Genomic DNA, 16642 nt, shown 5'->3' with positions numbered 1-16642 from the left:
ATCTGAAAGCTTGCCTCATCTGACCAAAGTACTCTACACCACTTACCTAAGTCCCAATCTTTGTGCTGAGACACAAACTGCTTGCCTACTGTTAAGGTAATCATGACTGAAGACAAGGTTTTGAAACTGCGTGGCAACTCCGTTATCCCATGTCGCCTTTCACATATCTCCGCACACTCCGTTCACTCTCCTTTCACTCACCCCACCCAGCACAGAGGGTTCCTAGCCTTAAGTTCCTTGCTGTGTATGTGAGGGTTGGCCTAAAGCTGTCTTTGAATAATGTTCAGAGTTCTCTGCCTCACTGTGCTTATGCCCTTCAGGCTTGTAAGGTGGTGGCGAAGCGTCTCTTCCTCCCTCATGATAAATTTTGATCCAACGTTGAACAGTTCTGAGAGCTTTGCCAGTGTTCACAGCAATTTCTTGATTTGACTTATTCTCCCTCACTAAGGCACAAATGACTGAGATTTGGGCCTTACTAATTAGTTTCCTAGGTCCCATAATAGGTAGTAACAGGGCACAATGGTAAGCTCACGCATCCACAAAAAAGGGGACGTGAGGGGGGGTGAAAGAAAATTCAAATGCAAGCACACGAACCACAGGCGAACATTGACTAAGGAAACATATCATCTACTTTGACAACTAGAGCTGCAGAGTTGTCAGATAGCGACATACAGCGAATCCCGCTATATGTTTAGGAGTTAAGAAGGGATGAATGAAATTTGGTGACAGTGGAAGTTGTGGTCCCTTTCGAACCTTCCGCTCTGACCAGCAGTGTAGCATGAAAACAACGACAAAAGATAGAAAAAGATGCAACATTCCAGCTGTGAGCAAGAGGCAGAAGACAGCCAGTCAAGGGAGGAAAGTTGATGAAACAAAAAGCTTTTGATTCCACCCTATCTAACAAAACTGTATTAGTGGAATCCCCCAAACATGCAAAGAGTACTCCATACATGGACAGATAAGGCCCTTGTACAGAGTTAGCAATTGGAGGGGTGAGAAAAATTGGCAGAGACACCTCAGAATGCCTAATTTCATAGAAGCTGTTTTAGCAAGAAATGAGATGTGAAGTTTCCAGTTTAGTTTATGATTAAAGGACATACCAAGGATATTCAGTGTAGAAGATGGGAGACAGCTGATTGTCATTGAAGAAGGGGATAGTTGTCTTTAAGTTTATGTTGAGTTGATAGATGGAGGAATTGAGTTTTTGAAGCCACAGTCAGAAATCTTAGAAAGGTCAGAAGTCAGGCATTCAGTGGCATTTCTGTGTGATCAGTTGACTTCCTGAAAGGTTGGTTGTCTGAAAAGACATGGAAAAGTGTAGGATGGTATCATCAGCGTAGGAATGGATAGGGCAAGAAGTTTGGTTGAGAAGATCATTACTGAATAATAGAAAGAGAGTGGGTGACAGGACAGAACCCTGAGGAACACCACTGTAAATAGATTTATGAGAAGAATGTGGCCGTTTACCACAGCTGCAATAGAATGGTCGGAAAGGAAACTTGAGATAAAGTGGCAAAGAGAAGGATAGAAACCATAAGAGGGCAGTTTTGAAATCAAAGCTTTGTGTCAGACTCTATCGAAAGCTTTTCATATGTCTAATGCAACAGCAAAAGTTTCACCAAAATCTCTAAAGGAGGATGACCATGACTCAGTAAGAAAAGCCTGAAGAATACCAGTAGAGCAGCTTAGACGGAAGCCATACTGGCCTAAACTCTTCGAAGGCTTATAAACCTGATGGGGTCCTTCCTGTTGTTCTCAAAAACTGTGCTTCCGTGCTTATATCTTGCCTGGCCAAACTCTTTCAACTATGTCTATGAACTTCTACCTTTCCTTCTTGCTGGAAGTTTGCCTACATTCAGCCTGTTCCTAAAAAGGGTGACTGTTCTAATCCCTCAAACTACCATGATATAGTGCTAATCTCTTGCTTGTCTAAAGTTTTTTAATCTATCCTCAATAGGAAGGTTCTTAAACATCTGTCACTTCACAATCTTCTATCTGATTGCCAGTATGGCTTCCATCAATGTTGCTCTACTGGTGATCTTGTACCTCTGCCAGTTTTTCTTGCCCCTCCAACTGCTAACTCTGTACAAGGGCCTTATCTGTCCCTGTATGGAGTACTCTTTGCATGTTGGGTGGGGCAGGGGCTTCTACTCATACAGCTTTATTAGATAGTGTGGAATCAAAAGCTTTTCATCTCATCAACTCCCCTCCTCTGACTGACTGTCTTCAGCCTCTTTCTCACCGCCAGAATGTTGCATCTCTTTCTATCTCTATTGCTACTTTGATGCTGACTGCTCTACTGATTTTGTTAACTGCATGCCTCCCCTCCCTCTGCGGCCTCACTGCACAAGGCTTTCTTCTTCCTCTTATCTCTATTCTGTCCAACCCTCTAATGTATGAGTTAACCAGTACTCTCAGTCATTAATATCTTTCACTGGTAAACTCTGGAGCTCCCTACCTGCTTCTGTATTTTCATCTTCCTACGACTTGACTTTTTTTAAGAGAGAGATTTCAAGACATTTATCCCTAGCTTTTGGCTAAGTCCTTCAGATCTTTTAGGGAACCTGCAGTTCCAGTAGGCATTTTCTTTTAATATTATGTTGCTCTTGGCAGATCTTCCTCTTGTGTAATAAAAAAAAATCAGAGAAGATTGTGAGGTGACAGATGTTTGAGAATCTTCCTTTTGAGGATAAATAAAAAAAAACTTTAGGCAAGCAAGAAATCAAAGCTATAGGGCAGTAGTTTGAGGGATTAGAATAGTCACCTTTTTTAGGAACAGGCTGAATGTAAGCAAACTTCCAGCAAGAGGGAAAGGTAGAAGTTGATAGACATAGTTGAAAGGGTTTGGCAAGGCAAGGTGCAAGCACAGAAGCACAGTTTTTGAGAACATCAGATTCAAAAGCCTTCTGAGGGTTTAGTCCAGCAAGGACATGGAAAACATCATGACAAAGAATTTTAATTGAAGAAATGAAATAGTCAGAGGGAGGGACAAGCCCAGAATTATCCGAGGTTGAGTTGTTAGCAAAGGTTTGAGAGAAGAGTTCAGCTTTAGAGACAGAAGAGATGGCAGTTGTGCCAGCAGAATTAAGTAAAGGAGGGGAAGATGAAGTAAAGTTTTGGAGATATTTTTGGCCAGATGCTAGAAGTTTTGAGGGGAGTGGAATTTGAAAAATTTTTACATTTTCTATTTATGAATGATTGTTTGGCAAGTTGAAGAACAGACTTGGTGTGAGTCCAGGCAGAAATATAAAGTACTTGAGATTCAGATGATGGAAGGCTGAAGTACCTTATGTATAACATGAGAACAGGCTGTGTTAAACCAAAGTTTAGAAGGTTTAGGTTGAGATAAAGAGTGAGGAATGTACGCCTCCATGCCAGACACTATCACCTTTGTAATGCGTTCAGCACACAGAGATGGGTCTATGACATGGAAACAGTAATCATTCCAGGGAAAATCAGCATAATAGCTCCTGAGGTCCCCCAACTGCCAGAGGCACCTCTGCCTTTGGGAATCCTGAGGGGGGATTGGAGAATAGGACAAGATACAGATATGAGGTTGTGATCAGAGGAGCCTAACGGAGAAGATAGGGTAGCAGTATAAGCAGAGGGATTAGAGGTGAAGAAAAGATCAAGAATGTTGGGCGTATCTCCAAGACAGTCAGGAATACGAGTAGGGTGTTGCACTAGTTGCTTTAGGTCATGGAGGATAGCAGAGTTGAAGGCAAGTTCACCAGGATGGTCAGTGAAGGGAGAAGAAAGCCAAAGTTGGTGGTGAACATTGAAATCTCCAAGGATAGAGATCTCAGCAAAAGGATAGAGAGATACAATGTGCACTTTGGAAGTGAAATACGAGTAGTCAAAGAATTTACTGTAGTCAGAGGAGTTAGGGGAGAGATAAACAGCACAGATAAATTTGGTTAGAGAGTGACTATTGAGTTAAAGTCAGATGGTGGAAAACTCAGAAGATTCAAGAGCGTGGGCAAAAGAGCAAGTTAAGTCATTGCACACATAGACGCAACATCCAGCTTTGAAATGAAAATGAGGATACAGAAAGTAGAAGTAAACAGAAAAGGATCTACTGTCAATTGCCTCAGACAGCTGTGTTTTAGTGAGGAAAAGAAAATGAGGTTTAGTAGAGGAGAGGTAGTGTTCTATAGATTGAAAATTAGATCTAAGACTGAATGTTGCTAAAGTTAATTAAAAAAAGTTGGGGGGGGTGTCAAGACATTTTAGGTTGCTACCTGAAGAGCAGTCACAGTTTGGGGACATTTATGGTTCCCTCCCAGAATGGAACTCAGAGGCTGGATTAGGAGTAGCCATTTTTCAGTGTTGTGTGAAGGAAGTGTGTGTAGTAAATGATGCATGTAGTTTTGTGAGAAGAGGAGAGTTGTCTTAAGAGGGCAGACATTGAGCTGTGAGACACAAAGGGAAATGTTGAACTAGATCACAACTAGCTTTAATGGAAGGTTCACAACACCCCCTGAATTGATCCAGACCAGAATTATTCTGGAGCAGAACTAGTGCTTTTAGACGTCTCTGGGAGTAAATTATTATCTCAGTAGGTGTATACTACTTCCTCCATAGAGGTTACACTAGCTTCCATTTTCAATCCACCACTTAGTACGATCACTATCATGACTTGTCTCTAAAACTACAATTGAAGGAAAAATTTCTGATGGTAGAGTTGAGAATTTGCCGAGTTCTGCTTTCAGTGATATATGAAGTGATAAATAGGTTCAAAATCTTAAGCTGGAAGGTGGTGGACCACTTTAGTTTATACAGTGTTTATTTGAATAATGAGGGTTCACTATTATATTAGCAATTTTTTTTCCATTGACACTGCAGAAAGTATTGTATACTGCCTGTTAAATAATCTTGTCAAGAAAAGATTTTGTAGGAAACCTTGATAACATAAAACATAAAGATGTTGCATTGGAAGTAAATCTTGTAGAACTTTTTTGTTGCTGAAGATGTAATTTTTTTCCTATGTATTTGTTAGTCATTTTGAAATGTTTGTTTGCTATGTTTTCTCCCAGGTTTAACTACAAATTACACAGTGCCAATCAAAAAGCTTGTAAATACCAGCATCTCCCCGTCCTTGTCTGGCATATCTTCAGGCTTTGTACTCCAGAATGGTGCACAGAGGTATGTACCAATACAAAACAGCTTCCAATATGAGTACTTTTTGCATTCCAAATATTTACAGGATGTAAGGAGTGTAAAAATGGTTGGTTTTCTTCATTTATCTCTGTTGTCTCTTTCTCTCTCTCTCTCTCTCTCTCTCTATTTTTTTTTTTTTTTTTTTTTTTTCAGAGGAACACATGGCAGAAGAGCTTTCATATTTCTCAGTCTTTATAGTATATTTGCTTGTGCAAGTGCTCCACTTACTAGCATGTCTTTCTGTCATGTACATTCTGTTTCATAAAGTGTTGTCCCAGTTGTGAGAAAGTTTCATCTTATGGTGGTCCCTGGCAACAATCCATTGCAGAGGCATATGCTGATAGCTCCCCAGTGGTATAGTTAGTGTAGTGTGTGTATTTACCTAGTTGTATTGTACAAGATTCGAGTGGGGCTCATAGTGTCGTGTTTCCATTTCTCCATTTATCCAATTTTTCTTTAAAGTTATGCATCTTATATGCTGTAACAACTTCATCACTCAGTGCATTCCACTTTTCCACCATTCTATGTGGAAAACTGTATTTTCCAATATCCTTCACATACTGCCTCATCCTGATCTTCTTTACATGACCTTTTGTCCTTCTATCTTGTGTCACCAGCACCAGGTCTTCCTGTCTATCTTTTCTATACCATTGACTGACTATCTTGTACATTGTTATTAGGTCTTCTCGTTCTCTTCTATCTTGAAAGGTTGGCAGTCCCATTTCCTTCAGCCTTTCTTCATTTGTTAGGTCCTTTAGTTCCAGCATCATCTTTTTAGCTATCTTCTGGATCTGTTTTAATCTTCTTATATCTTTTTTTAGAGGTCGGTGATCACACCACTGCTGCATATGCCAGCTTAGCATGTATCATCCTCACAATAATTTTTTTCATCATATCTTTGTCAGTTAATTGAAATGCCACTAATATTAGTCAACATTTTATGTGCTATTCAAAATATCTTGATTATGTGTTTTTTGGGTTTCAGATTTTCCTGTATAATCACTCCCAGATCTTTTTTCCTCTTTAGTCTTCATTGTTTATTCCTCTCCCATCTGATAGTCCCATACCAGTCTTCTTGTACTCTTTCCCAATTCCATTACGTGACATTTCTTGGCATTGAACTATAATTTCCACTTCTTACTCCATTTTGTAGATTTTGTTTATATCTTCTGCACCAGCAAACAGTCCTCTCGGGTTTTGATTACTCTTAGCAATTTTGCATCATCAGCAAACAAATTAATATAACTCTTTACCCCATTTTGTATGTCATTTACATATACGAGTACCTGGAACATAATGGAGGCTAACACTGACCCTTGTGGCACTCCACTTGTTACCTTACCCCAAGATGAGTATGTTTCTCTGATTACAGTTCTTCATCCCTCTGTCCTTCAAATAATCCCTTATCCAATCTAACAAAGTTCCTCTTGGTCCTCCTATTCTCTTTAACTTCCAAAGTAGTCTGCCATAAGGAACTTTATCAAAAGCCTGTTTTATGTCCAGGTATACTGTGTCCACCTATCCATCTCTACTCTCCTGTCCTTCTATTACTCTTGTGTAGAAACTTAATCAGTTCGACACACATGATCTTCCTGTCCTGAATCCAAATTGCCTGTTCGATATAACCTGTTCTTCTTCCAGATATTTAACCCATTTTATCTTTGATAATCTCATGTATCTTCCCCACAACACTTGTATGTGACACCGGTCTGTAATTTAATGGCTCAGTTGACTTTCTTCCTTTGAATATTGGGGTTATGTTGGCTCTATTACATTTTAATGCTACTCTCCCTTCTCTTAATGAACTTGTAACCATTTCCCAAATTGGATCTAACAGCTGCTCTTTACATTCTTTTAACGCCCAGCCTGATACACCATCCGGCCCTATTGCTTTTCTGAAATCCAAATTACAGTAAGTATTGTACATATGCGTTCCTGAAAACCTTACCGCAAATCAGAATTACTGTATATCGAACCCATTATAACATGTAGTAATAGGGGTTGTGTTCCAGCATGTCAAAAGTCACCCCTACAGACATGAAAATACATGAAAATAGTCATACAAAAAAATGTGATGTACTGTGCATTTTTTTTTTTTTTTTTTTTTTCTTTTTTTTCTTCTTCTTCTTCTTCTTCTTTCTTTTTCCTTTCACTCGCCACATATTCTATCAGATGATGCCCCTCCTGAAGCTAAGGGACAGTAGGGATTTCAGCCCTTACTCATAATATCCACAAAAAAACACATTGTAAGGATTTCACTTGTGTTCAGTGGAGAACGTGAGAAGAGACTGATTGTTGTTGTGGTGGGTGCGCAGCGTGGTGGCGCTACGGTGAGGTGTAAATGAAACACGAGTGGATACCGTATCTGTGAATTTTTCTTACCGTAAATAGAATCAAGGGTAGTAGTTACCAAACACTGTAACTGTGAATTTACTGGATAACGAAGTACTGTATAAGGAGGGTGTACTGTATCTATTAGTCTTCCAATATACTCTTTGTGCACTATGATTTCCTGCAATCCTCGGCAATGCAATGTCCTATTTGGTTTGGCAAAATCCTCTTCTTCAGTGAAGACAGTTTTGAAGCTCTCATTCATTATTTCACATTTCTTTTACTGTTTGGTTTGTCTTCCCTCCTTCAATTATTTTTTCTATTGTTTCCTTATTCTTCATCTTACCAATTATAAATTTGTAAAAAAGCTTGGGTTCATCTTCTCTTTTTTTTTTTTTTGCACCACATCTTTCTCAAAGTTTCTTTCTTCCTCTCCTTATGCTAATATATTCATTTCTCACATCCTTATACTGCTGTCTGTTATTTTCACTTCTCTGCTTTTTGAGTTTCTTCCAAGCTTTATCTTTTGCCTTTTTAGCTTGTATACATCTTGCATTGTACTAAGTGTGTATGCTTTTCTTTACTCTATAGATAGGCACATATTTCTTCACTCCTTTGTTATATTTCTGTAGGAATATTTCATACTTCCCCTGTATTGTCCTTCCATTCATAATGTTCCTCCATTCAATATCAGCAAAAAATTTTCATAATTTCTTGAAAATCTGCTCTTGCATAATTTAATCTCTTTTTTGTAGTCTTCTCTGTATCTTATCCCATCCTCTTCTTGTATTTCCAACTCTAATGTTACATGATCACTTTCTTCCCATTGGACTAAGGTATTGTATGCTGGGAGGGGCTCTGGCTTCTTTGTGAATACTAGGTCAAGCAACAATAGCTCTTCTTCCCCCCTGTACCATGTTGATTCTTCCACCCACTGATCCATTCTATTTACCATAGTCAACCGTAACACCTCCTCGCTCCATTGGCCAACATTACCCATTACTTCCATCTCTCTCTCCAGTTTACTCTTTTACAGTTAAAGTCTCCTACTAATAGCATTCTTCCATTTCTTCTTATCATATTATCTAGGCACTTAATCACCTCTCTTTGCATATCCTTATGTTCCTCAGTTCACCATGTATTTGTCTTAGGTGGCACATATGTATTTATGATTTTCCCCTTTTTTTCAGTTCCTCTGTTTTGATTGTTACCCCCATTACTTCCATGATACCATCACCATATAGCACATCCTCCACACATAGATTATCACAAATCATTATTAGCACTCCTCCTCCCCCTTTTCCCTTCCTGTCTCTTCTCCAGCTATTATATCCCTCTTCTTCAAAACTGACATGGATCTCCTCTGTGATGCACATAACATCCTGTCATTTTTCTTTCAGATAATCTCTTAACCTCCAACACTTTGGATAACAACCCATCTTTATTAGTATAAGTCACTCTTAATATCTTCCTTCTTCCATGACCTCCTCCTTCTTCTGAAGATACCACTTCCTTAGTCTCACATCTAGAATCCTCCTTTAGAAATTCTTTTTCTTGATTTTCTCTCTCTCTCTCTCTCTCTCTCTCTCTCTCTCTCTCTCTCTCTCTCTCTCTCTCTCTCTCTCTCTCTCTCTCTCTCTCTCTCTCTCTCTCTCTCTCTCTCTCTCTCTCTCTCTCTCTCTCTCTCTCTCTCTCTCTCTCTCTCTCTCTCTCTCTCTCTCAGCTTTATTTCTTAGCACTTTTTCCTTCTCCCTCTCCTCCAGATTCATATATCTTTTTATCTATATATCCTTAAATTCAGTATCATCAGCCAGTTTCCTTTTTCTTGTTATAGTTTCCTCCACTGCCACCTATGATCTCATTCTCACTTTTTTTGGTCTCTTACCCCCTTCACTAAATTTTCCCAACCTAATCACTTCCTCCACTTCCTGGTCCAACTCTTGTGTGCTGTCTTGGACCTGTTTGATAATAGTTTTGCCCAAGTCTCTCTTCTCACACAACTTTTTTGGATTTTTTTTTTTTTTTTTTTCCCTTCCTCCCAAAAATTAAGATACATTTCCTCATATCCACTGTATCCCTCACTAGATCTTCTTTCTTCCTAATTACTTGTATAACAGTGTCTTTTGTCTTTTCCTGAATTTGCTGCCTTACTACCTCTGAAAATTTAACTTTTTCCTCTAACTGTTACGGTTTCCATGCATCTCATAATTCCTCCAATTTGCCTTCACCCATTCCATTCTCTACTTTATCTTCCCCATCCTATATTTTTTTTCTGTAGGCTCTTTAAGGAATCTTCACAGTCGCAACATGTAGCCTTTAGTATGTCGTTTTGTTTATGAGTATCTCCTGCATCTCCTTCATCTCTTGATTTATTTTTGTTATTTTCTCACATTCCTCTAATCTCACTTTCAGTTCAGTATTTTCTATTATCAATTTGTCTTGTTTTTCCATCGTACTTGACATCACCTCCTTCATGTATCTTATATCCCTTTCCATTTTTATCAGCCTCCTCATATTACCTCTTTTCTTTAAAAATTCAGAAAAATCTTTATCCGTATTATCACCACTCAATCTCTTCAGGCCAGTTGGTGTTTCGATAAACCTTTGGCTTTCAAAACATGATGTTTGTTTTGGTCCAGTATGTCAAGCAGCGCCACCTAGCTCCACCTCTCTCCCCATTTTTCTGTTCTATATGGTATCCAAGTCTTACTTATTATGGAGACAGGAGAACCCTATGCCCCCCATGTCTGCCCTCTTTCCCCTATACATACATCTAGGTCAGGCTCCAACGCCTGCTGGGAGCTGTTTTTGCACGCCTTGTAAGTACAGGGGATCCTCGCAATTCGACGGGGTTAGTATGGTTTTTCATCGGTCGAATCAGCGTTTATTCGAATCGTGAAGTAATTTTTCCCATAAGGTACTTAAGAATTAGGGGGGATAGGGACCAACTTCCAGCCTAGACCCCCCAAAACATCACTATAACATCTAAAAACACTAACTTAGAATAAATCAGTGCTATTAACCCTAGAGCAGCTTCTCTGGGTCCGCGCGGACCCACGGCTTATCTACATTTTGAATATTCTGCTCTATTTCCCAAAGTATGACGAGGCAGCAGCTGGAGGCAACTCCAGAGCCAGTGCGGATGAAGATATCGAGGAGTGACGACGTGCGTCTCCCTCACTCATTATTTTTCCTGTAAGGCAGGCACAGTAGGGCCGGGCAGACCCACGAATTCCGTCTATGTTACATGCTTTTACCTCGTGACTAATGATGGAACATACTTTCTTAGTACATGCTATATATTATGTATGGGAATTTATAGCCTTATATGAGGCTATATATGTTTACTGATGTTTGAATAATGCTAGGAATAATATAGTTGTCGTTATACATGTTCCTGAAAACTATTTTTCTTATTTTCTTTCTTTTGCTGATTGACCGCAAAATATAATGGAGAATAGAAGAGCTCTCTCAGACGAGGCAGTCCAGGAACTCCTGGATGAAGTGACTCTGGACATCAAGGGTGATGTCACCCATGGTACAATAACTTATTGTACCATGATGTCACCGTCATGGGTGCAGAGGAAGGAAGCCCCACAGACCTCCTCATCCACGAGGTTGTAGATGGTGGTTCACCCTCACATGATCCACGATCCTCACCAGAGGAAGATGATGTCATCATTGATGTTGATACATCAACAATGGATTTTTCAGTGACCCCTCAAAAACCACACATTTTAGAGGAGTAGGTACATGACAGATGTGGACCTGTCACCTGTTGCAGGCCCATCAACAATGCCTGATCCTGGCCCCTCACAATACGCAGAACGTCATCTTTCTGCAAAAAGAAAATTACTGCCTCGCATGTCAATGCCACTACCCAAGAAAATAGCTGAAAGCACTGTCTCACAACCTGTGCTATAACAATCTGAATTCATTGAATACAGGTAGCCTAATTGGTCATTTTCATTTGTTCCAGGGACAAGGTTTTTTCTTTCTCAAAAGGAAGAATTATACTGTATTTAAAAAAAAAAACTACTGAATAAAAGCAATTTACCCTTGTTTTTATATTTGTTTTCCTTGTTATCCTTCAGTTCTCTGAAATGTAAACTTATTTTTTTTTATTACTTATTTTCACAAATCTAATTATACTAGATATAATTCTCAAGGGACTTGGATTATTTTTATATCATTTGATATATTATATTATCGAATTAATACTATTGCAACTCAATAAAAGAAGTTCTTGTGTACAATTTCTATAGTTTTATACCGTGGGTCCGCGCGGACCCATGATACCTTTTACGTAACAAAAAATAGCGATACCTATCTAAGGTTAAAGGCTTCATTTGTATCTAATTTTTGTTTTTATTAAACACATTAAGGTGCTGTACAGTACATTTTTGGAAATAAAAACACTTGCATGATGCAGCGGTCTTGCGGTACTTGTCTCTGATCTTCCAAATTGTTGATACTGTTGATCTAGGGACACCCATTTGTGCTACAACGACACTGTGAGCTATACCTGCCTCACACTTTCTTATAGGCTCAAGCTTATCTTTGAAAGGCAGGAAATTGTGCTTCTTAGGGCTGGGGCTGGATGTCGCCTTGTTGAAGCAGTATGGAGGCAGGAGATGGAACAGCGGAGAGTGGCCTGTCTGGACGACGGCTGGGGCGAGAGTGAGGCACAGGGTAGTGTCAGTTTACACTTCTGCCTGACGGGCTGGCGGCGAATTTGACCAGGTGGGTGGAGCGCGAAATATAAATGTCAAATTGGCAAGTCAGTCGGTCAAACCTTGAGGATTGGGTATTAATTAACTGAGTTCAAATTGGCGATAATTCGAACTATGAATGGTCGAATCATGAGGATCCCCTGCACAGCTTCTTGACAGCATGTGTGCGTATTTACCTAGTTGTATTTACCCAGTTGTAGTTTTACAGGGCCTGAGCTTTATGCTCGTGTGGCCCTGTCTCCATATCTACACTTACCCAATTTTTCTTTAAAACTATGCACCCTTGTTGCTGACACCACTTTTTCACTCAAACTGTTCCAAGTCTCAACACATCTTTGCGGGAAACTATATTTTTTAACATCTCTCAGACATCTACCCTTCCTCAGTTTTTTACTATGCGATCTTGTGCTTCGAATGTCATATTCTTCTCTCAGGATCAGTTTCTCATTATCCACTTGATCCATTCTGTTAATCAATTTATAAACTTATATCAGATCCCCTCTCTCCCTTCTCTGTTCCAGGGTTGGTAGATCCATAGCCTTTAGTCTCTCCTCATATGTCATCCCTTCAAATTCTGGAACCATTCTTGTAGCCATTTTTTGTAGTCTCTCCAACTTCCTTATGTGTTTCTTTTTATGGGGGGGTCCACACAACTCCTGCATATTCCAATCTTGGTCTTATTATAGTACTTATCAATTTCTTCATCATTTCTTTGTCCATGTAGTGAAATGCTAATCCAATATTCCTTAGCAAATTGTATGTCTCTGAAAATTCTATTAATATGGCTTGATTGTTTTCTTTCATCGTCACTCCCAAGTCCTTTTCCTTTTTCACTTTCTCCAGTTCTACTCTATCTCCCATCTTATAGATTCCCACTGGTCATCTTTCACTCTTTCCCATTTCCATGACATGGCTTTTGTCCACATTGAATTCCATCTCCCACTTTTTACTCCATTTCCAGATCTTATTTAGGTCTTCCTGCAGTATTTCACAATCCTCTTTTTACTTTATATTTATAACTCTGCACAGTTTTGCATCGTCCACAAACAGATTTATGTAGCTGTTCACTCCTTCTGGCATGTCGTTTATATATATATGAGAAAAAGTATTGGCTGCAATACTGACACCTGTGGCCCTCCGCTTTCTACTGCTTTCCACTTGGACTTCATATCTTTAACTGCCGTCCTTATTTCTCTCCACCTCAAACAATTTTCCATCCATCTCAATGTGCTTCCTTTTAAGCCACTCTTCTCCTCTAACTTCCACAGTAATCTTGCATGTGGCACTTTATCAAATGCCTTTTTTTAATCCAATACAGTCAACCCATCCCTCTCTCTCTTGTACTTTATCAACTATTCTAGAGTAGAAACTCAGTAAATTTGTTACACACGACTGACCTTTTCTAAAACCAAATTGGCTATTTGATAATAATTTGTTGTCTTCAAGGAGCTCGATTCATTGTTTCTTTATTACTCTTTCACACATCTTACATATTACACTAGTTAGGGATACCGGTCTGTAATTTAAAGGTTCTTCCTTCCTTCCACTCATATATGGGAACCACCTCAGCTCTTTTCCATTCTACTGGTACTGTTCCATTTTCTATTGAGCATTTTATGATGTATACAGGACTTGCAAGTTCTTCCCTAGATTCTTTTAATATTCTGCCTGAGACTTCATCCAGTCCTATTGCCTTCTCTTCATCTAATTCCATCATCAAATCTTTTATTTCAAGCTTGGTTACTTTAAAATCTCTTTCATATAGACAGTCTCTCTATTACCCTGTGGTCTTTCAGATTTGGATTCCTTAGTAAAGACCACCGGAAATTTACTATTTAACATTTCTGCCATACTTTTTGGGTCTTTCACCATCCTGTTCTCTCCTTTTAACTTTTCTATTGTTTCTTTTTGCCTTATTTTTCCATTTATGAATCTGTAGAACAATTTTGGTTGCTCCTTACATTTTTCGACAATGTCCTTTTCATAATTCCTTTCCTCTTCCTTCCTCACCTTAGCATATTCATTTCTCGTTGCCTTGAAGTTTTCCTTATTTTCTGGATATCTATTTCTCCTCCACCTTTTCCATGCTCCATCTCTTTTCTCCTTTGCCCTAGCACACCTTGTGTCAAACCAATCTTTCTTTCCTTCTTCTTTAGGTTTATATTTTGGGACGTATTCCCTGACTCTTGTTTTGTATATTTCCAAAAATAAGCTATATTTCTCTTGCACCCTCTCCGAGTTTTCCATCTCCTCCCAGTTAACGTTTTTGAAATAGTTCTTGAGGTTCTCAATATCAGCCTTTCTGTAATTTAATCGGTCTCCTTTGTATGATTCATCTCTATCTTCCTTTCCCTCTTCTATATCCATTTCTAATATTACATGGTGACTCTTTCCCAATGGGCACTTATATCTTATATCATCGTTCATTTGTATACCCCTTGTAAAAACCAGGTCCAATCTTGCCGGCTCATCGTTTCCTCTGAATCTTGTGTTTTTCTTTACTCCTTGGTCTATCATATTATATATCGTTAGATTCAGGAATCTATCTCCCCAGGCTTCTTCTCCCATACCACTTTCATAATTTTCCCAGTCCACTTCCTTACAGTTGAAATCTCCTACTAATATCACTTTTCTCTTTTCTTTAGTGACTGGTTAGACTCCTTATTGTGTCATCTATCATGTCTTTATATTCTTGATTGGTCCATGAATTTGTTTTTGGTGGCACATATGTTCCAATGATTGTTAACTTTTTTATTAATATGCATTTAATATAAAGTACACTTATGCTTTTTCTTTCCCCCACACTCCACTTTGTTTACCACCATCTCTTTCCTTAACATCATCATGACTCCTCCTCCTTTACCCACTCTGTCTCTCCTTCATATATTATACCTATTATCTATGTCTATTTTTATTGCCTCATTTAATTTTGTTTCAGGCAGGCATACAATATCTGGTTCTCCTTTCTTTATGTAATCTCTTAATTCTAATTTACTTGATAAAACCCCATCTATGTTTGTATACATAATTTTTTATCTCTTGCTCTTATCACCTTTAGTGTGTGTGTGTTTGTGTTTTCTTTGAATGGTTTTATTATAACATATTACAATACGATCATATCTTTAGTCCTGCTGATATCCCACATGGAGAAGATTATTAGGCTTTATTTTTGAGGATGAAGAGAACATATTTTCTTGTTATGTTTTCTTGTCTATCTTTACTTTTAGAAAATCATTTATGTATTTTAACATGCCTTCAAAAAATTTTTTCTCAGTATCCAGAGTTTACTATGGCCTACATGATGTTAATGGCAGTGGCAGGTTGCTAAATTTCCTTTTATTGTCATTCTACAGAGATCTGGGCTATGTCATGGCTGTTGCTCAATCAGCTGTACATTTTTATCATTGTGTCATTTTTTCACAACTTTACTATGTTGAAGAACACTTTTCTGAAGGAAGTAAGCATTATTGTGTGTCTCAGAATGGCAACATCATTTTCTAGCATATTCACATTGTGCAATATTCATGTTCTTCCCTTCTCATTACTGTAACAGTCCCTTGCCATCACACCATGTGGTAATTTCATCACCTTCACTGTATATTTGCTGCTAGATTGATCAACACGTGGTGGACAATGCACACTCTTTTTTGTCTTAGAGATGGTTTTAGAGGCACTTGTCACTGAATGCCAATGTCCACCAATTATCTTATGTCTATTGTTCATGCTGTCTACAAGACTGCTTCCTTATTTTATCGATGAGGAAGTGTTAGTGAATAGTGTAGTGAGAAAGTAACTAAAGATCCTTCTCAAGTCATTACTGTAGTGTTTGCATAGCCATCTCTCGAAACACATTGATGTCTATTCAATTTAGTGTGTTTAGCGTCTTATATGATGCATGGGCTTATAAGACACACCTCAGTTTGGGGAGGCACTTGAAGAAAAAAATGATAAGTAAATAAAAATATAAATAGGGAGGCCTAATTACCATGTACTCAAGCATTACATGTATCATGCCACACTATTGCTACCAATATGAACCACATGTGACTTACACAATCTGAACAGTGTTACAATGACAGAAGTGGAAAACACCGTTCTAAAGTTACACTTCATTAACTTGTGTTTGGCAGAATCAAAGCTTGAGCCACTGGGCACTGCTTGGTGATTTTATTTATTGGGCATTTGGGCAATTTGACAGTTTGCCTTTCTAACATGCCTTGTTACCTGGGATGCCCATTTCATCTAGACAAAACTTACAATGAATAAATTTTGCAAAACTAAATACAATTAAGTGAATATGAGAAAGTAAAAAAAAAAAAAAAAAAAAAATATATATATATATATATATATATATATATATATATATATATATATATATATATATATATATATATATATATATATATATATATATATAT

At 38.4% G+C, this 16642-nt stretch overlaps 1 protein-coding gene across 1 annotated transcript in view; it reads left to right on the top strand.

Annotated features, from left to right (window-relative positions):
* The window catches only part of LOC123515170, a 105701-nt gene that overhangs the window by 58363 nt on the left and 30696 nt on the right, over positions 1-16642 (top strand). Inside the window, exon 7 of the mRNA XM_045273670.1 lies at positions 5037-5145. Within this exon, the coding sequence (XP_045129605.1) occupies positions 5037-5145 (109 nt within the window). The remainder of the gene's footprint in view (positions 1-5036; positions 5146-16642) is intronic.

Source organism: Portunus trituberculatus, chromosome 38 (genome assembly GCF_017591435.1).
Source record: "Portunus trituberculatus isolate SZX2019 chromosome 38, ASM1759143v1, whole genome shotgun sequence".
NCBI lineage: Eukaryota > Metazoa > Arthropoda > Malacostraca > Decapoda > Portunidae > Portunus > Portunus trituberculatus.
The sequence above is the reverse complement of the archived record's forward strand: the minus strand, read 5'-3'. Positions and strand labels throughout refer to the sequence as shown.